The sequence below is a fragment of the Chelon labrosus genome (genome assembly GCF_963514085.1).
Source record: "Chelon labrosus genome assembly, chromosome: 12".
Lineage (NCBI taxonomy): Eukaryota > Metazoa > Chordata > Actinopteri > Mugiliformes > Mugilidae > Chelon > Chelon labrosus.
In genome coordinates this window covers 23,957,348-23,978,092 of record NC_140345.1, presented here as the reverse complement: position 1 = coordinate 23,978,092, position 20,745 = coordinate 23,957,348, and the positions used below count along the sequence as shown (strand labels likewise).

At 43.9% G+C, this 20,745-nt stretch overlaps 1 protein-coding gene across 1 annotated transcript in view; it reads left to right on the top strand.

The window, feature by feature from the left end:
• The first annotated feature begins 294 nt into the window (after positions 1 to 294).
• Positions 295 to 20,745, top strand: part of LOC311497150 (dolichyl-diphosphooligosaccharide--protein glycosyltransferase subunit STT3B-like) — a 57,778-nt gene continuing 37,327 nt past the window's right edge. The window contains exon 1 of the mRNA XM_084557316.1: positions 295 to 915. Coding sequence (XP_084413442.1) covers positions 605 to 915 — 311 coding nt within the window. The 5' untranslated portion in view covers positions 295 to 604. The remainder of the gene's footprint in view (positions 916 to 20,745) is intronic.

Sequence of the window (20,745 nt, the reverse complement as noted above, 5' to 3'; positions counted from 1 at the left end):
TGCGCTGTTCGCGCGCCATACGCTCTTCGCGCTGTCCGTCACCTCCCGTCTCTCGCGTCGCTCTCGCGCTAGAGCATCCTCGCCGCTCGTGTGGCTCGCTCATCACTGGTCGAGGCGCCCGTCTGTCAACCCTGCCCCGCCGTGGGATTGGGCTTCTCCCGGAGCCGCGTCCCTCTCGGCCGTACCTGTCTCGACGTGAGAGGCTGACAGCTCTTCCTGCTCCACGCGCTGATCCCGCCCCCCTCTCCCCCCCTCCTCCTTCATCCAGCTCCAAGGAAGGAAGGAGGAACTGCTCGAGCCGCGTGTGTCACTTCCAGTGTGCTGCTGCAAAACCGCGTTGCTATGTGACTCCCTGGGATCATTTAGCTGTTTTTTCTTTTGCCGTCGGTGGGAGGCAAGGTTATAAAGTTTGGAATCGCCACGGGTGTTTTTTGGGGGGTGTGCGGGGCGCGTAGGGAAGGTGGTGCAAGTGGTTTCGGAAGTGGAGCGTGGCAGAGAGAAGGAAGAAAGAGGGGGGTGCTTTTCTTTCCTGTGTAACACCAGATAGCTCGCTTTGCTTTCTTTTCTTTCTTCCTTTCTCGCTTGCTCGGGACTGACGTAGAATATGGCGGAGCATCACCCGGTTTCCGACAGCAAGCACAAATCCTCGCTGAACTCCGGAGCGTCGTACTCCGGGAACGGGCGCAGCAGCACAGCGGTCGCGGAGAGAGGCAGCAACGCCGGATCCGCAGCGGCAGCAGCAGTAGGAGGAGGAGGAGGTGGTGGTGGAGGTCTGTCCGGCGGCCTGTCGCAGCCGGCCGGGTGGCAGTCGCTGCTGTCTTTCACCATCCTGTTCCTGGCCTGGCTGGCCGGCTTCAGCTCCAGGCTCTTCGCTGTCATACGCTTCGAGAGCATCATTCACGAGTTTGACCCCTGGTGAGTTTGTCTCCACGCACACGCACGCACGCACACACACAGCTGGGTTTGAGGTTGTTAGTCGAGGCGGGCTGCTACGTTATGGACATTGAGCTCCATGGCTGCACTGTCAGGAAGTTTCTTTTAAAACACGGCTCTTATCTCATCTCGTTACGCGCCACAGATAATAAAAAACGACGTCTTTGCTGACACAGAAACCCACTTAAGTCGACCTAATGTAGGAAAACTGCACGGAGAAAGCTCGTCTTTACTTACTTATGTGATTAATTATTATTGTCGAGTCATCAGACAATCATCTTAAACAGAGCTCGTGTCCTTTTGCAGGCACGAGGCTTCCACATGCTGTGTCTTTTCCTTATCTGATGCTGTTAAAAAAATAAAAATACAAGGTGAACCCAAAGTAATTCAGCCAGTATACAAAGTCGTGCAAGGCGTGTGAATGTGTTGTAGTACTTTACAAAGCCTAACATTGGAGGAGGGAGGGAGGAGGAGGAGGGGGGAGGAGGTCATGCTAGAGTAAATGAGGACAATAGTGACAGCTTCATCTGACGCGGCCTGAACCCGGAAAGAAGCAGCCATGAGGTAACCTGGCTGGAGTCCTTGTGTGGCACAGATTTGTTTACCTACCAGATCTTCTCTGTCCTGACTTGTTTATTTTCAGTTAAACCACCTCTGACTGCAGGCTCTCGTGGAGTTTGTGCGCCAGCAGCGTGCTACGGGGAACATTTCACAATGCATGTAGCAGATTTAAAGTTGTGCCCCATCCTGCACGTCATTCCTGCAGACCTGTGACGCTATGGCATCGACATGACACCCCTCTGCTCTGATTTTAAACCGTGTCTGCGCTTATTCTGTGCAGTTTTGTTCAGGTTGCATATCCCCAAAATTGCAGCGGGAACATTTTCCAGCTTAAATTGAAAGCTTTGGCAGGCTCGTGGAACACGGCGCTGGTTTTTACTTTACAGGTGTGAAAAGGGTTCTGCCTCGCCTCAGCCAACAGTTGTTCAGTGAGGTTAGCAGCCTGTTCAGTCAGGTTTTGTTCTTTTTCATGTTTCTGTTCCCGTATAAAACATATATATATTAAACTTCGCCTGAGGTTGAACAAGAAAGCACTCTGTCTAACCGGTGTTGATGCACGCTATATACAATGAACGTTATATATTTACTGTTTCATTTATTTTTTTTTTATTCTTTGCCAGCGTGGCGTCTGCCAGAAATTGTCCAAGCTTTTTTTTTTTTTTTTTTTAATACTCCAAGGGACTGTTGCCTGGCCCCAGCCTGCATTGCATCACTGAAAGCATTTAATGATTATTCTGAGACCAGCAGTGTGGATTAAACTGCCAGCTTCATGTCTGTCTGCGGAATAAAAGAGGAGGCTTGAAAGCTTTTGGCTGGGCGAGAATCCTTCAGATTTTATTTTTTTTTCTTTCGTTGTTTGTCGCTCTCTGAAAGCCTAACATGGCATGACATGGAGTGAAATTTATTCATACACTGCTTCATTGTTCTATCAGTCTCCCTTTGCTATCAGACTGGCAGCATTATGTAAACTAGATGGCTGGATGGCAGAGGTAATGTGTGAAATCCTGTGTGTGTAAAAAAAACCGAAAAAAAATAACGAGGTCAGCTAATATTTGTCATAAATGCCACTCTTGACTAATGTAAAAAGTAATCTAGACTTTTTTTTTTACTATGATTTAAACTAGATCACAGAATGTAGTACGCTTTTTAAGATAGTGGTTGCAGGGAAATCCCCCTTTTCTCGAATGGGGAAATATCTTGTGTGTGTGAGCGCACGTGCGTTTTGCGAAAGGGAAGTAGAGTGTCTTTGCCTGTAGTAAACTCCCGGATAGAGTTTGAATGTACTGTTTTCCCTTCAAACAAATATTCTCAGCCTGCAGAAGGAGTCCGATTACTCAGAGGTCAAACTACTGAAGCCTCAAGGTCATCAAGCAGGATCTACAGTAGTTTCTGATCACTGTTTCCTCACTGCAAGGTGCCTGTCGCTTATCTTTTCGAGGAGATCGCAAGAGAGCCGAATGTCACGTCAACCGTGTTTGTTCGCTGTCTGTTCCTCTCTCTCTCTGCCTCTCTCCCATGCACATCCTTTCCAGCGTCCCTTTGATGTGACTCGTTAATAGTCCCTTTCCTTCAGAAGTTCGACATCGAGCTGTCACAACTGACGGCAAAGCGGTTTCGGGACTGACATTAGGCAGCTGGCCTCGTGGACGGTTAGCTGCGCTTTGACTTCGGGCTGTGTTAATCATGCACGGAGCGGCATCGGAAAGGAAAATTAAATAAATAAATAAATAAAACGGCTTCATTAGTACCTATGTCCGCGTCCGGTGCACCAAAGGTCGCTCGCTCGTGAGCCGGACCTCCCTCGGAGCGAGGCCCGCCGTCTGATCATCAATGAATTACGCGCTCGCAGGCAAATTTAACTGCAGATTTGTGCCACTGCCGCGTCTAGTTCTCATGTGACGATATGTTATCAGTGCAGACAGGAAACCATTCAGCATTCGGTGCCGTTGACCGAAATGTGTAGCGAAACTGAACGAGGAAACAAACAGTGAAACGCCGCGGCGCTTATCTAGTCAAATTTGAAATCTCGTTTTCAAATTCTCAGCGTGGACAAATGGAAGTAGCTCTCTAACTACAGGAGGGGTTGAAATGAAAATTAGCACAGACATTTATGGTCCCCAGAGTATTAAAGCCATCGGTTTGCCTTTTTTTTCCCCTCTAGTGCCACCGTGAGGTCGGCGCGTGGTCTCGAATGAAATCTCTCCGGTGATCCCGGTTTGTGCAAACGTAAAAGTCAAAGCTCACAGACACAAATGCAAGGATGTAGCTCTCGATGGTTTAGATTTAAATAACTGAAGGACCAGCAAACTTGCCAAAACACATTATTGTAATTGCAGTGGTAATTATCTCTGGCCTGGCCTAAGCTGGGGTAGGGGTGGTGGAAAAAATTGCCCACGTACAAGCTCCAGATGTGATTAAAATTACTGACGGCGCAGGTAATGTTAAAAATCACCTCGCATCCCCAAGAGACTGAATCATTTCTGAATGGGTCTTTATCTTGTTTTAATTAAAGTAATAGACACTGAAGGTTGAACCAGATTATACCGAATAAATGGATTCTCTTTGATTCAGGTTTGATAACGTTGTATTAACACTGAGGCCGAGTTTGGACCTGACGTGTACCGAGATGGGCGTTAATGTGTAACGCATGCAGAATGAACAACGATGGACCTCGTTATCTATAGACACAGCGAGATAATGTCCCGTCTAATACGAGGATCTTGTTCTTTTTGTCCTAACATTCATAAACGGGCAATAATAGGAAACGGCCTCGTGTTTATTGAGGACGGGGTTGATGGTCTGTGTGCCGTTATTGCGCCCCGGCTGCAGAATGGGTTATCAGTCGTGCCACATTACGAGTCACTCAGAGAGCTTCGTGCTCTGTAATGAACATGCATCAGGTCCAGGTTGGCTGCTGTTGTACATCTGTCTGGAAAGACTCGGCTCTTCCTCTTTTCCTGAGAGGGAAAGGTGCTTTTTGAAGGCTTAAAATGAAATGGGAGGCAGGCTGGGGTGGAGAATTGAAAAGTGCACGCTTGAAACAGAATAGGGAAGCAGATCCCACGTTTAGCCCTCTTGGCTTCATTTACACTGGCTGTCTCTTCAGATCTATTTCCTTTTCCCACTTGTTTCTGCTTAATCATTTCATCCCTGCGCTGCTGTTCAGGTCAGATGACAGAATAAGTTATATTCCTTTATTTTTTTGTTATCCCCACGTTTCGTGACGGCAAAGAAGCTTTAGTCCTCCTCTCAGAACCACTGTGTAAAACAAAAATTGGATCCGAGTCAGCAGTGCACCGCGAGGCCCTGTCTGAATTTTTTGGGGCGATGATTCATGAGAGCGAGTGCGGGGCCGTTGTCTCCCGTTAGGCGCCTTCAGCGGTGCATTCTGCTCGGTCACGCGGGTCACAACCGTTTGCGTCTCCGGTCAGGCTGAGCCGTTCCACCTGACACCCGATTCTTCTGTGGCAGCGAGTCCTCCAAGCGTCGGTGCTTTCACCGGGGCCGGGCCAGCAAATGCGCTGGCTGCTAGTAGCAAGCGAGGAGATGAGGGGCCAGATAGGCTGCTTGGCTCGCACGCAGGCAGGCTGACAGACCCACAGACCCGCTGGGCGGCTGCGACCTTGTGCAGTTTGGACTCCACACTCATTGCACATGTTTTATTTCCTGGTAAACTGACGCCTTTATTTTTTCCAGTTCGTGGCGTTGATTTTGAGTTTTTGTTTTGGGTCTGTCTACGATATAAATCAATACTGTGCTACAGCCCTGTAATGAATCCTACTTTTATGAAGCTTTTACCGTTCATTTGTGTTAGCTGTTGAGAGCTCGGCATTAGCAGGGGCCGGATACTGCATTACTGCAGTAATATGATGCCTACCACAGAGGTAAGCTTATTACAGTTATCACAGATACTACTTCCAGTAATTCCTGTTTTCATCATAACAGCACTGAGGAAAACTGGCACTTTAATCGCAACACGTGCCAGAAAGAAGTTGACTGATGCTCAAATATATACAGCTGCAGAATTTTTCATATAAAACGGTACCGAGGCTTAATGTCATGCATAATTAAGGGCGTGTGCAGCTTTGAGTGACAGGCTGGTAGCTTCAAAACTGCACTTTGGCAATCCTGTGCAGAGGAGAGTGGTGAACCAGCGACCACGTAGAGACGGAAATGACATGCGGTCGTGTGAATAAGATAAAAAACCGTAAGAGTATATAGTTTACTGTTAAATGAAATTAAGTTGACCTATACGAGGGCGGTAGGGGAAACACTGCTGTGGGTGAGGTCATGGGCCTGTACATCTTTTATATACAGTCAATCATGTAGTGCCAGTCACAGAAAAGATCTAATTTCTCTTCCTTTTTTCAGCCCTTTTTTGTTTTCACCTGCCAGAACATTAGGTAAAAACGAATGCGTTTCAATATAACACTAAATCTCTCTTTAAGACTGTTCTAATGCTCAGTCTATGTTGATAAAGCGTCAGACAGGTGGTGATTCAACTGTACGATGATTTTGGAAGGATGTGGTTTGCGGTGCCGTGCAACTGGATTGAATTAAAAGCTAAAGTGCTTCTGGTATTTAGCCCAACCCACCGACTAAAACGGGTCTTTCAAAATAATGGAAACAATACTATTTGATAGTAATACAAACTGGAAACACAGATGAATCAATCTGCTGAATATCATAACCTTCATAATGGTGATATTTAGTGCAGGGCTGCTGTATTAAAATGCATTCACAACTAAATGTTTTTGCTTTGAGGTATTGCACGAGCATGCCTTGTATAGGTCTTATGATCTGACTTAAGAGATGAAGCAATCTAAAAAAAAAAAAAACTGCAAATAATAAGAATGAATGTAGCCTCTTGTGGAATAAAGCCAGCTAACAGCACACGTACTGACGGGGAGTCTGTGATTGCAGCGCTGCATGTTTTAAACTGAACAAAGCCAGATTCTGTTCTCTTCGAGACGTTGTCAGATTAGCCATCTTGCAACATCACCGCCTCCCTCATGCACAATAAAACAACTGCTGCCGCCGCGTCCCCGTCCCGCGGCGTACGGCGCCCGGATGGCACGAACGTTAAAAGAGCGCCGTGAATTCGTGTTTGTTTTTTTTTCCCGACCTGAAGCCCAATTCCGTTAAGTAATTTGTTTCCCTCCAGGAAATGCCTCGCCGCCGCGTACATGTGGAAGATTTCCCTTTATTCTGCTTACATAATGGTTATTCTGCTGTTTCATTATGCAACAGGCAGAACGGGGATGAGTCATTTTAAGCTATCATTCAGAGGGGAAGGTAATATAGCCTGGCGGTAGTGTAAACACAACTCTCTAACCACACTTATGTCCATTTATTTTAATAGAGGAAGGCGTACTATATATATATTCATATTCAGCTTAAAGTAGTTTATTTGAAAATGCATGAAAGTGTTTTTTTCTGTTAATATATCTCAATGTTAAACTACAAGATTGCAATCAGAGGAAGTAGATGCAGGTTTCACAGTGGATAACGCTGTGTTTGTATGTGTTGGACTATGCACTGTGGTGCTGCTGCTGCTGCTGGAGCTGTGAACTCTACGTCATCGCACGCTGCAGCCAAGCCAGACGGTTCCCCTTTCACCGCTGCGCTTTCCCCCGTCCCTGCCGGCACGGCTGACGCTTATCTGTGAGATCTGTCAACTTTCTTCCAGGCGCGGCTGGGATGCGCTTGGATGTGGCACCGGCTGTGTGGAGGATATTAACCCGAGAGCTAGATTTTCTTTGTCCCAAAGTACCAGACCCGGTATAAAGCGCACTGACAGGCGGTGATGATGAAACGGCAGTGCAATAAACTCCCTTGTTCTTGTCAGACGTCTCCAGACCACGTCTTCTGTTTTCTGTTTTTATTTTTTTGTTTTGGATTATTAGAAACCACCCTGGTTTTATTTCATAGCCTCTTTGCTGTGCTTTAGAGCTGCCCATGTGCAACTAATACAACTAATCATGTAAGCACAACTAAATCCACGGGGATAATGGTGATTCATCCTCAAATCATCGTCATGTGATTGATGATCATAACATCTGCTCCAGTTACGGCAGATGTTCTCCATCCGTGCAGCGTTCCGATCGTTTTTACCTTTCGACATTCCTGCAAATAACTTTACCAACAAACAAAGCAGCTTGTGTGATACAGAGGGAGGAGAAGTAAGGCTCACAGATGCAGTAGAATGTATTTTTTATCAGACACGGGAGGCCTGTGTGGTTTTCATTTCTAACAACTCCCTTAAGGATGCCTCCTTTACACTTAAACAGAGTTAGATTCCACTGGACCCACACCACTTCTTGGTTGACCTCCAGGAAATAACTGGAGGCATGTGGCATGAGTGTTAGGAGATCTAGCTTCGTGACGAGCGCAGACACGCTCATAAATATACAGACACACACGTCTCTGAATGTCAGTTAACTTGTTTTCCCATTCACCCCGGCAGCCTCAACTCTTTGAGCTTCCTCTTCTCCTCCTGTTCTGCCGTGTTTTCCCCCCTCGTCGGCTGCTAATTGGCTTCTCTTTACGTCTCTCCGGGACCTGTCTCCGTCTGTGTGGAGGTGTGTTGGTCTGACCCTGCTGGCATCCGAGAGGAGTCTAAGGCAGGAGCTGCTTCTCCGTCGAACTGCTGCGGAAGCAGCCCTCGTGATCTTTAAAGGCAGAGCAAACGGTTTTCAGCTCAAACTAGTTGCTGTACTATGATTACAGCTGGACTTTTTAGATGAAGGGATGAAGGACTTTTTGTTTCTGGTCATAGTAATAGATGGTTTAGACTTCTGCGTTAAATTGAGACCCTAATGCCGTAGCATGACATGCACCTCCCCAGAAATGTACCTACGCGTTGCGGCAACGCCGACCGCAAGAGCTGTGATTGGTCCACTTGGTGGTAGCGTGTTTCCGCTTCAGTATTTCCAGCTGCTTCTCCATCGCCACAATTTTCAATCAATAGAGAGGGAACATATTGAGGAAGGTTTAACTGAGGAGGTTCGGAGATACAAACATTTGTACGACTCGTCTTCGGCGAAATTTCGTTGAAAGTTTCAGTCGCCATTGTTGAGAGTGAAGCAGGAAGTAGGGAAAAAATTAACCCAACTGGCAAAAAAAGACTAGTTTTTGGGTGGTGTTTTTACAGAGCGAGCCAGACTGACGAGCGCAAACATATAAATGGCTCGCCCCAGCGTTGGCTACGTGCGGAAGTTGCGGCGTCTCCGTCCCGCAGTACTCTAAAAGAGCCTCAAGTGTCTGCAAATGTTTTTCCATTATCGTGTGATGGGTTTTATTCATTTTTCTGAGTGGCTGTGTTTCCTGACCATCCTTCTGTCTCGTGCTTTTCGACCTCTTCGTATTTTTAGCCGCCCTCTCCCGCATTTAACTAACGTGCTCCCTTGAACAATCACACCTGCCTTTTCAGTTGTAGAGGTGTAAACGTATGATTTCTTTAATAAAGAGGTCAGAGTACTTGGAGTTTCCCAAGGTTTTATTGAAGTTTCTCTTTTTTTTTTGTTTAAAGCGCCCCTCAACTCATTTACACATAATGATTAGCAAGTAAGAACAGCTCTCTGTGGCTTGAAGGGAACTCTCCCAAAATATAAAATAAGACAAAGATACCCTCGTGAAATCCTTAGGCTTTCTATTAAGTCTTTGACTCTGATGACTGTGTTATAAATTGGAGCTACGTGCAAGTTTTTTGCAAGTAAGTCTCGGGAAGTCGAGGATTCGTAATCTTTTAATTCTTTTTAGTGTCTCGAAGTCAAGTCGTCCTGGCTTCTGCTGCTTTGATTTTGGACGCTTGTGGAGCAATACTATCGGCATAGTACCTTTAAAGCCCTACAGTTGTTAGTACACTGTGTTAGTTCATATTACGTGAGCTGGATCTGACAAAATGTTAACGCCGTACTCACCAGTTGTGGAGCTTTATTGGTCATCTCCATCTTTGCTGCTCCCATGATTTTTCAAATTGCATTATTTGTTTTTTGTTTAAACAACCCCAAACTAAGCCCTGAACTTATGTTTCCTTATGTAAAAGTAAGCTAGTGAGGTGAAGTATACATATTTTAACATTGAAGCAAACCGTACTATATCCGTAACAACATTCAAACAGGAAACCTTTGGTCATCAGATCGGTTTCAGCCAACCCCGACCTTTTTGTAATAATTTATTTTAGGTCTGTCCGAAACCAAAACCACGTCCCTGTAGCGCGAAAACCTCTTTGTCCTCCTCTGTTGTAACAGTGATTGGTTAGTGTTAAAGCTGCCAAAAATAGCAGAAGAGAAACTAAAGTCACGCGGCTAAACATGTCTGCTGTGTAGAAGTACTTTACTCTGGAGTATGAAGTTTGTCAGACAGAAATTTTGTCAATTATGCGATGTAGAGGTGGTAGTAGGAGATTGCTATTCGGGGTTCACCCCCAAAAATGTAACGGAGAGGGTTACGGAGTTTATGACCAGCCCATTTCTGGAGCTGAGGTCCGAGCTGCCCTCTCTTCGCTGCTATACTGATAAGAATTGAGTCATGCTACGCCAGGCTAATGAAGACTGTCAACTGAAATAAAACATCATGCATTTGGTTTTTGGTTTTAAGAAAATATCCATAAAATCTTACAACATTGTGGAAAGCAGCCAATATTTCAGATCATTTGAACTCAAAGATAATAATGTGGTGAATGGACGATTTAACAAGGTCTTTATTTTGAGTGATTGACATTATTCTTTGAATTCTACTTGTGGCAGTGTGCCTCCGTGCGGCTAACGCATACCGCACAGTATATACGCTCTCTTCTAATCACTTTACAAAGACATTGACTACACGCAGGGCTTTCCTTCACAAGTTATGCAAACGCCACGCTCACTTAAAACGTGGAGTGCCATATGCTGGATCTTTCCTTGAGCTCACACTACATAGATTAGACTACATTTTTAACTCCCAGGGTATGCCTTCTGTAGGATTTGTAAGGGAACTCTGTGGATGGTTTGCATGAAGAATGAAGCAGCCGGTGCAAAGAAATGTGCCCAAACATTGATTCGCTTTTTATTTCAATACTTAGGGGTACTAACTATGGATACCCCCCCACCCCTCCCTCTTGTCTGCGTCTGTCCTTCTGCTGAAAAATTATTTTTGTGTACGGTCAACTTTTTAATGTGTAAATTTACATCCTGACCAATTATTGATGGGTCTCTTTCTTTCAAGTGTTAAATATAAACCGTCTGCTGCTGAGCGTCCAATTCGTTCTCACTTCACTCTAGTGTATCGGCTCTATCTGCCACCATCACATGAGTGGACAAACAGCTGTGAATGAAATTTCCTTGCTTTGATCACATGCAGGGTTGGAGCTTTTGTTTGTGGGTCCTCTTACTCGGTATTAACATAAACACAGTAGAAGAATTTGACCGACTATCATGTTAGCGATAAGGATAACGATAAGCTTCTGCAATGTCACAAGATTTATTTCAACCCAGTGTTGCATTCATTTTCCACCAAGATCTTGTATTGATGATGGGAGAGTCTGACCACTGTGCAAAGCCTTCTCCAGCACATCCCAAAGATTCTCAATGGGGTTAAGGTCTGGACTCCGTGGTGGCCAATCCATGTGTGAAAATGATGTCTCATGCTCCCTGAACCACTCTTTCACAATCTGAGCCCCATGAATCCTGGCATTGTCATCTTGGAATATGCCCGAAACAATCCATTGATGGAATAACCTGGTCATTCAGTATATTCAGGTAGTCAGCTGACCTCATTCTTTGGGCAACACAGTGTTGGTGAACCTAGACCTGAGCAACTGCAGCAACCCCAGATCATAGCACTGCCCCCACAGGCTTGTACAGTAGACACTAGGCATGATGGGTGCATCACTTCATCTGCCTCTCTTCTTACCCTGATGCCCCCATCATTCTGGAACAGGGTAAATCTGGACTCATCAGACCACATGACCTTCTTCCATTGCTCCAGAGTCCAATCTTTATGCTCCCTAGCAAATTGAAGCCTTTTTTTTCCAGTTAGCCTCACTGATTAGTGGTTTTCTTAAGGCTACACAGCTGTTTAGTCCCAATCCTTTGAGTTCCCTTCTCATTGTACATGTGGAAATGTTCTTACTTTCACTATTAAACATAGCCCTGAGTTCAACTGTTGTTTTTCTTCCATTTGATTTCACCAAACATTTAGGAGATCGCCGATCACGACCACATTTCTTCCTCCAAGACGATGGTTCTCCACTATCCTTCCAGTTTTTAATAATGCGTTGGACAGTTCTTAACCCAGTTTTAGTAGTTTCTTCAATCTCCTTAGATGTTTTCTCTGCTTGATGCATGCCAATGAATTGACACTTCTCAAACGGACTAACATCTTTTCCACGAACACAGGATGTGTCTTTCGATATCGTTGCTTAAGAAATGAGAAGCTGCTCATTGCATCAGTTGGGGTTAAATAACTTGTTGCCAGCTGAAAGATAATCACCCATGCAGTAATTATCCGATAAGAGGCTCGTACCTATTTGCTTAGTGAAATCCAGGTGGTGACTTTTTTTTTGGCCAGGCAGTGTATTATTTATTTGACATAGTTTTACCCCAAAACATAATTCCCCTTGCGCTGGCGAGGAACTATGAGGAACTGTGTATTGTCCATCTGTCCGGTCAAAAGTCACTCTGATTCACAGAATCTGTTTTTGGCCCTAATTCAATATGACAGATGCTACTCATGACAAAGTGTCTCACACATTGTTCTGCAAAAACAGTTTTCATTAGAACATGACTGGTTAATGGAGGCAAAAGAAATATGCTGTTGGCTCCAATTCACAACAAGACACAATTTTTAGAAGTGTTCTACAACTTCTACAGTTGACTAATTCATGGCAAGCTAATATTCATTATATAAAATTTCATCACACAGAATGAAGGTCATAAAGCCCTTTAAGAGGACCCGCCAGCACATGCCACCGTCGCAGCAGGGAACTCCATTAATTTCAACTTCAGTCATTTTTTTAATAATTAATTTAAAACATCTCTCCTGGAAATACATGCATATGTGTTTTTATCAAGGTACAAGTATCGCCCAGGCTTGTTAATTACAAAGGTTGAAATGAGACGGTGCCGTGGTTGGGTGCTGAAAAGAAGCTGCACAGTGGTCATGACTTAACCAAGGCGCTGAACTCGATGAGAGGTTTTTACTGCAGCTCATTTGGTTCTTCTGTGTCACGGTGTCAGTGTACTTTGCCCATCCATTTTTAATTGGTTACTCGATTCTTCAGGTTCAAAAAGGCTTCTAGGTCTCAGTTTAAATAAAATAAAGATGCTCACCAGCTGATTCATCTAAACCTGCGCTGCTTGTTTGTCGGCTCAGTTCCTTCACTCCTATCCCATTTAGTAAAGAATTAGACTTTGGATTGTCAGAAGTGCATTTGTTCAGGTGATCATGACAAGCATTTATTGCCGTAACATGCATCCCATCTCCTGTTGTTCGTCTTTTTGCCGCCCTTCCTTTCACTGTCACCCGTTTCCATTTCATCGAACATCTGCTCATGTACCCTCTCTCTTCCACGTCTTGTTCTGTCAGCGAGGAGAAACCGACAAGCTCCCTGCCAGCTCCACGCAGACAGACAGACAGACACTGAATGGGACTGCATGTCTGACCGGGTTAGCTCCGAGTTATCTTGAACAGCAACAGTTTAGGCAGAATGTGCTGCACTTGCAAATTGTCCCTTTTCATTGGGGGAAAAAAAAGTAATCTGCAACCATTTCAGTCCTCACACTATCTGCTGGGATCAAATGAGTGTTGTTGGGCCGTGTGTGTGTGTGTAAGTAGTAAGGATTTGCTATGGTTCATTTAACGTGTAAACAGATGCGGTCTGCCTGCAGGCCTCTCTCCTTCCCCGTGCTTCAAATGAAGTCCCTAGTCTGCCTCTGCTTGCTCTACCAATGTGAAACTATGTGAAAAAAGATCAGTTTAAATTTGTTGATGATCATATCTTGATTTATATTTCCAGGGTAAACCGTAATGATCACACTGGGGCCGGTCTCTGCATAGTTTATCAGATTAGCATCTGCTAAAATAAGGCTGATAGAGCTCTGGTTATTTCGCAGTACAGCACAGTTAGCTCTCCAGTGCTGCATTTCACTGTACATGGGAATGAAAATCAAATAAATAACACACGAATGCACCAATGAGCAACTCCAAATCTGGACATCAAGACTGGTGAAATCCACAGACTTTCCATCTACCGTGGTCTCATAACGAATCGGAAATATTTTTGCACGATTAAAACCATGTTTCGCTTACGTTGTTTTTTTCCTATTGCTCCCGAAAGCATCTCTCTATCCCTCCCTCTCCTCACCCAAAGCCTCCACACACACCTGCTGCTCACCTGCTCTGTACTGAATATAACCAGACTGCAGAGGAAATTGCACGTAGCATGTGAAGCTAGATTGTTCTTAAATTTGTTCCTTATCTTTAGTATCTCTGTTATTACAATAATTTAAAGACGGAGTGAAACAAAACCCATGCTCTTATTTTATGTGCATACATTGCATATACCGTATAAATAGTTTTTAATAGTTGGGATAGCATCATAATTATGGGCTATTATTAAGACAGACCCTACTCACACACTCAAAAATAACTATAATAATAATAATAATATAGGCCAGTCAAAGTTAAATCTGGTTGTTTGGGTTGTGTGTTTGTCCCAGTCTGTGTGCCAAATATTGTTTGTCCAGCAGTGTGATGGGATCTTTATCGAGCCGGTTGCATCAAGTCAGTTTCGGCCTTCAGGAGTACGTCCTGTGCCTCCGAGGAGGTTCGCGTATGGTCGGTCGTGTGCACGTTTGTCTACTTCACACAAGTTTTCATGCATGGCTTTAACAAAACCACAGAGGCTGACGCACCTTTTATACACTCGTTTGTCAAAACTTTAGGTACCCTAGAGAAAACAAATCCCTTCTCACATAACAGCCTCTTGAGTACAATGAAGTTGTCCAAACAATATAGAAACAGGTGTCGGTGCAAAATAAGCCACAGGCTGCACAATGACAACACAGTTGAATCAACAGCTCGCTCAGTTATTTCAGATTTAGTGCAGGATTGTTGTATTAGAAGGATTTGGTTTTCACTAGTGTACTAAAATGATCTGGACACTGAGTGTATGCTGACAGGCTAAACGGTGAGGTTTGTAGATGCTGATCAGGACGTCCCTAATAGATGCAGTGGTAACAGTTCACCCATAATAAACTTAACAACTAAAGGTGTTTTTTTTGCATTCTTTTTGTTTTTAATAACTCGTCCCAGGTCAACCCGATCTCTTTTAGGCTCTGTAGCTCTACACGCACTTCCTGTCGGCATTGCACGCATTGTTGTGTCATTACTTTACTTCTTCTCCTGCCTTTTGTTTTTGTGTCAGACCACACTTTACACCACACTGTTATGTTGTCATGTTATGATGCTAGTCAAAGTCAGCTGTGGTAAATTTGATTCAATAGAAAACAAGAACCGCCATGTTTTCTGAATTTTGGATGTGTGTGGATGTGGAGTATCAGGACGTGTGACCTTAAGTGTGTTGCCATAGCAGATACCCGGACTTTAGACTTGCTGCCAGCTTCAGTTGTGGTCAGACTTTTAATTAACTCATTTTAAACACAAAAACGTACCACCATGTGTAATAACTTTTGCAAACAGGAATGAATCCAGCTATTTAAGTGCAAATAAAAAAAAAATACTGATCATCATGGTAGGTTTACCAAAGAGGAATTTCCAATTACATGGACAACATAATAGATACCAGACCTGCACTGCCTAACTAGGTTTATGTTGTCCAATATTGACTCTGTAATTGTGCCTCTGCCTTGCAGCAGCAGCAGCAGTTGCACAATTATCTTATCTTTATGGTTTCATGGTTAATTGATTGGTGAACAAGCATCAGGCATAACATTATGACCACCTTCTTAATATTGTGCAGGTCTCCCTTGTGCCTCCAAAACAGTTGTGACTCATCAGTCCCCAGAATATTGTTAGTGGGAGGCCTTTGAGGGGAGGGGCCTCTGTAGATCATCCCACAGATACCTGATCAGTTTGGGATCTAGTGAATTTGGAGGCCAGGTCAACACCTTGTGCTGTTCTTCATGTTTTTTTGAGTTGTTCCTAAAGTGTTTTTGTGGCTGCATCCTGTTGGGGATGGCTGCTGCCATCAAGGAGTGTCATTGCTATGGGGTGGGGGTGTCTGGTCTGGTCTAGGTGGGTGCTACATGTCTAAGTAACATCCACATGAATGAATGCCAGGACCAAAAGTTTCCAAGCAGAACACTGATTTGTCACAAGATGGTCAATGTTGCTTACTTCTCCTGTCAGTGGTCATAATGTTGTGGCTGTTCGGGTGTATGTAATAGTTTAGACTGCAAGAGTTAAATCCTGCTTTCACATAAATGCAGGACTAATAATAACATGAGATCTACAACAACTTAACAGCTGACACTTTTCTGCGTTGAGTAAATTTACCGTTTATCACGTTTTAACGGTTTTAATGCTGTGGCTGATCGGTGAAGATAGAGAGGTGGGTTGCGTGTAATTAAAATGCAGCCACGCAGACTCGGAGAGGTGAGAAAGCTGCGGTCAGCGGCGCAGCAGAAAACTACAGATGAGTTCTGAGGCCTGTGCTTCTTAGATATTCCGCCCCACTGTTCCTCGGCTCAGATCAACATGAACGGCGTATTAAAGGCGAGCGTCTGGAGCGCTAACTTTCCATCAAAGAGACGTTGTTACCCAGATTACATGCACAAACAAAGCCGGGAATTATCATAATGGCGTTGCCTTCTTTTCACAGCTGATTAATTTTTTAATGTGACAACAAACTAGAGTCTCCGCGTGGCGTCACTGATAAATATTTATCAGGATTACACATTCTTTGTCCCAGTTTGATAGCTGACAAAAAAAGACAAAGGAGCTTATTTGCGCCGTGTTATATAACATTACCAGTCACTGCTCAAGACAATAATTGAATTGGAAAATTTAATTAAAAATGTTATTTAGTCTCTCTCTACTTAACTCGAGGCTACTCTTTTACTTCTTCACCTTTCTTTATGCTTTTTTCCTTGCCTCTCTCCTTTCGCTCCATCTTTTATGTCTCTTTCCTCCGTCTTATTCACCGTGCCGTCCCCAGCCATTAACTTCCATCTACATTAGTCCATAGAGTTATTCTAACAAAGCATTCATCAGCTGCCTATGTATGTCTTCGTGCTCCCTTTCGCTCTGTCGTTCTTTGTGACTCCCGCCGATGTTGGTGAACAGGACGGCGATGGTTTAATAAACGGATTAAAAAGATCAAAATAAGGAGACAGAAATGCTCATTGGGTGCGGCTGATTCCTGGCTGGTCACTGCAGGAGACGGCAGTGAATACACCTCATTAAAATCTTATCTTGGAGCAGAGTAATATCTTTTTTTTTTTTCATGAGGGTTTCCATTTGAAAAGTGTAGATTTATGTCAGGCCAGCAAATCAAAGCCATCTCCCACATGGAGCTGACCTGCAGCGATATAGTATTGCAGGTCTGACAGGTGTCTGTTAAAACTGCATAACGGGATGCCGCACAGGAACTCAAGATTTCAAAAGAACTGTCGGTAACTGTAGCATCCATATTATGTATTTTCTTTTCTGTTGTTTGGAGTATTCATAAATGTGAACAGATACTTGATCAGTTTGGGATCTAGTGAATTTAAAGGCCAGGTCAACACCTTGTGCTGTTCTTCATGTTTCTTATTTCCTTTATGTGTGTGTGTGCCTGTGTCAGTTTGCATCCTGCTGGGGATGACTGCTGCCATCAAGGAGTGTCATTGCTATGGGGTGGGGGTGCCTGGACTGGTCTAGGTGGTGGGTGTTAACATCCACACCACTGACTACCAGGTCCAAAAGTTTCCCAGCAGAACACTGAATTGTCACAAGATGGTCAATGTTCTTCCTTCCTCCTTCTCGGTGGTCACAATGCTATACCTGATGGGTGTATATATTGGATGGATTGAACCTAAATGATGTGGGTTTACCTGTAGATGCCCACCACCACAGCATGGTCTCTCTCTCTCATAGGGCTCCAGTGTAAGCTGTTCCTGTGGTTTCACATTCTCAGCACTCATCTTCTTCACTTCTGAAGCAAACACTGCTTCTGGAGCTGCTGTTGAGTCTATACAGTTAGCCTTAGGAGAAAAGAAAAACCTCCTCATGAAAACAAAGAAATGATCAAAACATAGAACTATGTGGCTTAATTAAGGACCTGGAAGTAAAATGTACTCTACATGAAAGCAGCGGTCTTGTTTCACTCCTCATCCCTTTTAGTCCGTTGAGAATCGGTCCAGCACCTAACTCCAAATTGTCAGAACTGGTGGACACCAATTTTTTCCATTTTTGAATCACAATCCAGCTTAAAGTAGAGGTGTGAACGCACCCAGGATGTCTGAGTAGCATCCACACAAATACCAGGTCCAAACGCTTCCCAGTAGAACATTGGATTGTCACAAGATGGTCTCCTGTCAGTGGTCATAATGTTTAAACATTTGTCTTGCATTTATACACGGTAAAACTCTTGTCACTGAATTTAGCTCTTTTTCCACTGCAGTATATCTTCACGTAGCCTTGAAGTAAATGTGGTTCCTTTTCTTAGTCTGACGTATCCCCCTCCCACCGACAGTTTACCAGTCAAACATGTTTCATCGAGCCCCAGTTGAGGGAGAAGAGAATCTTCTCTTTCAGCCTGAGAGCCAAATGACAAATAGGACAGGCTTGCCCCAGAAACCAGACTCGCTGGAAACATGTTGCCTCCTTCATCATGTGGGCGCCAACCGTAGATAAGCCCCTGACCTCTAATTTAAGAAACAAACCAGGCCTCTTTGTGGTAGAAACTGCAATTGCTCTCGTTACTTTAAATGTATTTGCATCACCTTTGCACCTCAACCTGAATGCTCCACTGTGTTTCATAATGGGCGTCATTATACTTTGCACTCTGACAGCACTTGCAAATTTGTCACACAGCAACCGTCTATTAGTATCAGTGGCCTGCTTTTAATATGAGGATACATGCAGGAGCCGTTTCTGCTGCTAAAGCTCTGTCTCGTTTATTATTAGGAATTTGACCTTAGTCTGAATGGAGGCAGGGTGTAGGAGATTCAGGATATAGGCCGAGAGAAAGAGAGTAGGCGATCGGTCCGCCCAGACTGTGAGACTTTTTCTTTTTAAAGAGAAAGATATTCTCTTTAAGAAGATAGTTGGAAGTTTGGACAAATCATTTTCTTTTTCACATTTTTTTTTTTTTTTGAAATGAAAAGAAGTAGAACACATTCACTGCAGCAAATTGACATGGAAAAATCTCCAATAACTGCCTCCATGTCCCTGGGAGCTAGATTTCATGGTCTGCATTAAATAGAGCACAGCGCATATGCACTCACACACACACACTCACACACACACAGAGTCAGACCTGCAGTATCGTCTGTGTTCTTAATACACTTCATGATTTAATGGAAGTCTTGCAGAGGAGCTGATACACAGCAGTCACAGTACGCCAGTCCCCAGGCTAAGGCTGCACTCATATGAAAGGAAATGGATTCATCACTCAGCGCTAAATATGAAAGACTAAAGCAGACACTTCAAACAGTTCAGAGCCTGTTTGCAACCAGAGGAGCAAATTTGACAAGCACAATCTGGCCATATATCAGGTTTTTATGGATCACAAAATGGGCAGTGTGTGATTTAGTTTTCAAAGTTAAATTTGTAACGCTGACATTTGCTGGAAAATGTTGTGTGCAGTAACAACATGGAGGCCTCCAAGTAGACTAGCAGCGATTCATCCAGCGTTTGTGGAAATACTAAAGATGAAGCCCATACTACTGTGACATGTCAGTCCTGAAACACAACAAAAGTACTACTGCAGTGCATCTGAAAAGGAACGGTACAAATCCTGTGGACAGCAGTCAATTAACAGCTTCACCAAACGGCCTGCGGTAACGGAGAGATGGAAGCTGCACATCAACAATTTGTTGGTGAATTTCATTGTGAAAGTTATTAGACCTTTATCTGCAGTACACGGAGAAGGCTTCAGAAAAATATGGCCTTTTGTGTAACCCAGCTACACTATCACGTCTCGCAACACTGTGGAGTCCTATTAAATTCTATTGATGGTGCTGAGGTGCTGCCTGTTTTTATACAGGCTATACATATGCAGCTCACAGTATGTAGCACATGAGCTGTCTGTTCTCGGCATATGTATATCTGTATGCAAGAATGCAATAATTGGAAAATATTGTTTGGGGAAGTGAATGCACAGAGAGAGCAGGTTGCCTCGAAGAAAAGCTTCACTTCCCAAGTAAGGTTTTGTTCTTTGCGGTGTGACCACATCACCTGTGCATTCACGCTGTTCGCTAAACAATAACTTTAACCTGATATGCGCGGTGAGTAACGGCACTGAGCAACCAGCTAATTGGAAGTCGATTTTTGCAGTGGTTGGTCAGTTTGTCTACTGTCACCCATGGTGACAACTAATCTTCCATCACATGGGAACTTTATCCACAAGCAAGTCTCTTGTTCTTGACTGTTTAATAACGTGAAAATAGCTGATGACCTCAGATGACTTGACAGGCATGGTGGAGCCGCTAATTTGTTCATCCTTAGAGATCATAAAGCCTCATGTTATGGGTCAATTAATGCACATTATATCACTTTATACTGGACTCATTATAGACTTTATTTCCGTAGAAGCTTTCCACTGTACGCTTATTAGTTCTATGCTTGGCTACCTGTGTTTTAATGAAGTGAATATATGTATTTGTTGAGCTCTCTGGACAGTTGGCAGGCTCGGTTTGTTGCAGCGACTGAATAAATAAATAGAACCACACCGCGTGGTGTCATTCATCATTTAATTATGTGTTTGTTATTTATCTGTCAGTTTGGGAGTTATTGGGAAGTACACGTTGAAAGTTTCAGTATCTCTGCTTGCTAAAGAAGACATTTTTGGACCACAGTTGCTGCATTTCAAAACTGTTACCAAAATTTAGAGCAAGTCGAAACCCTGATGGGTGAAGTAATCTACGATGTCAGCCGTGTAAATGCATCGATGTGTATTTGCAGTGTGTACGTCCATCCCCATTTATGGCGACTCCAGCTGCCAAATATGCAGAAAATTAGAGAAAAAGTTCAAACCCAGAAGTTAAAGTGTGAGAATTCTTGAACTAGACACCAAATAATATGCACACTGAGTAAATATTGCCT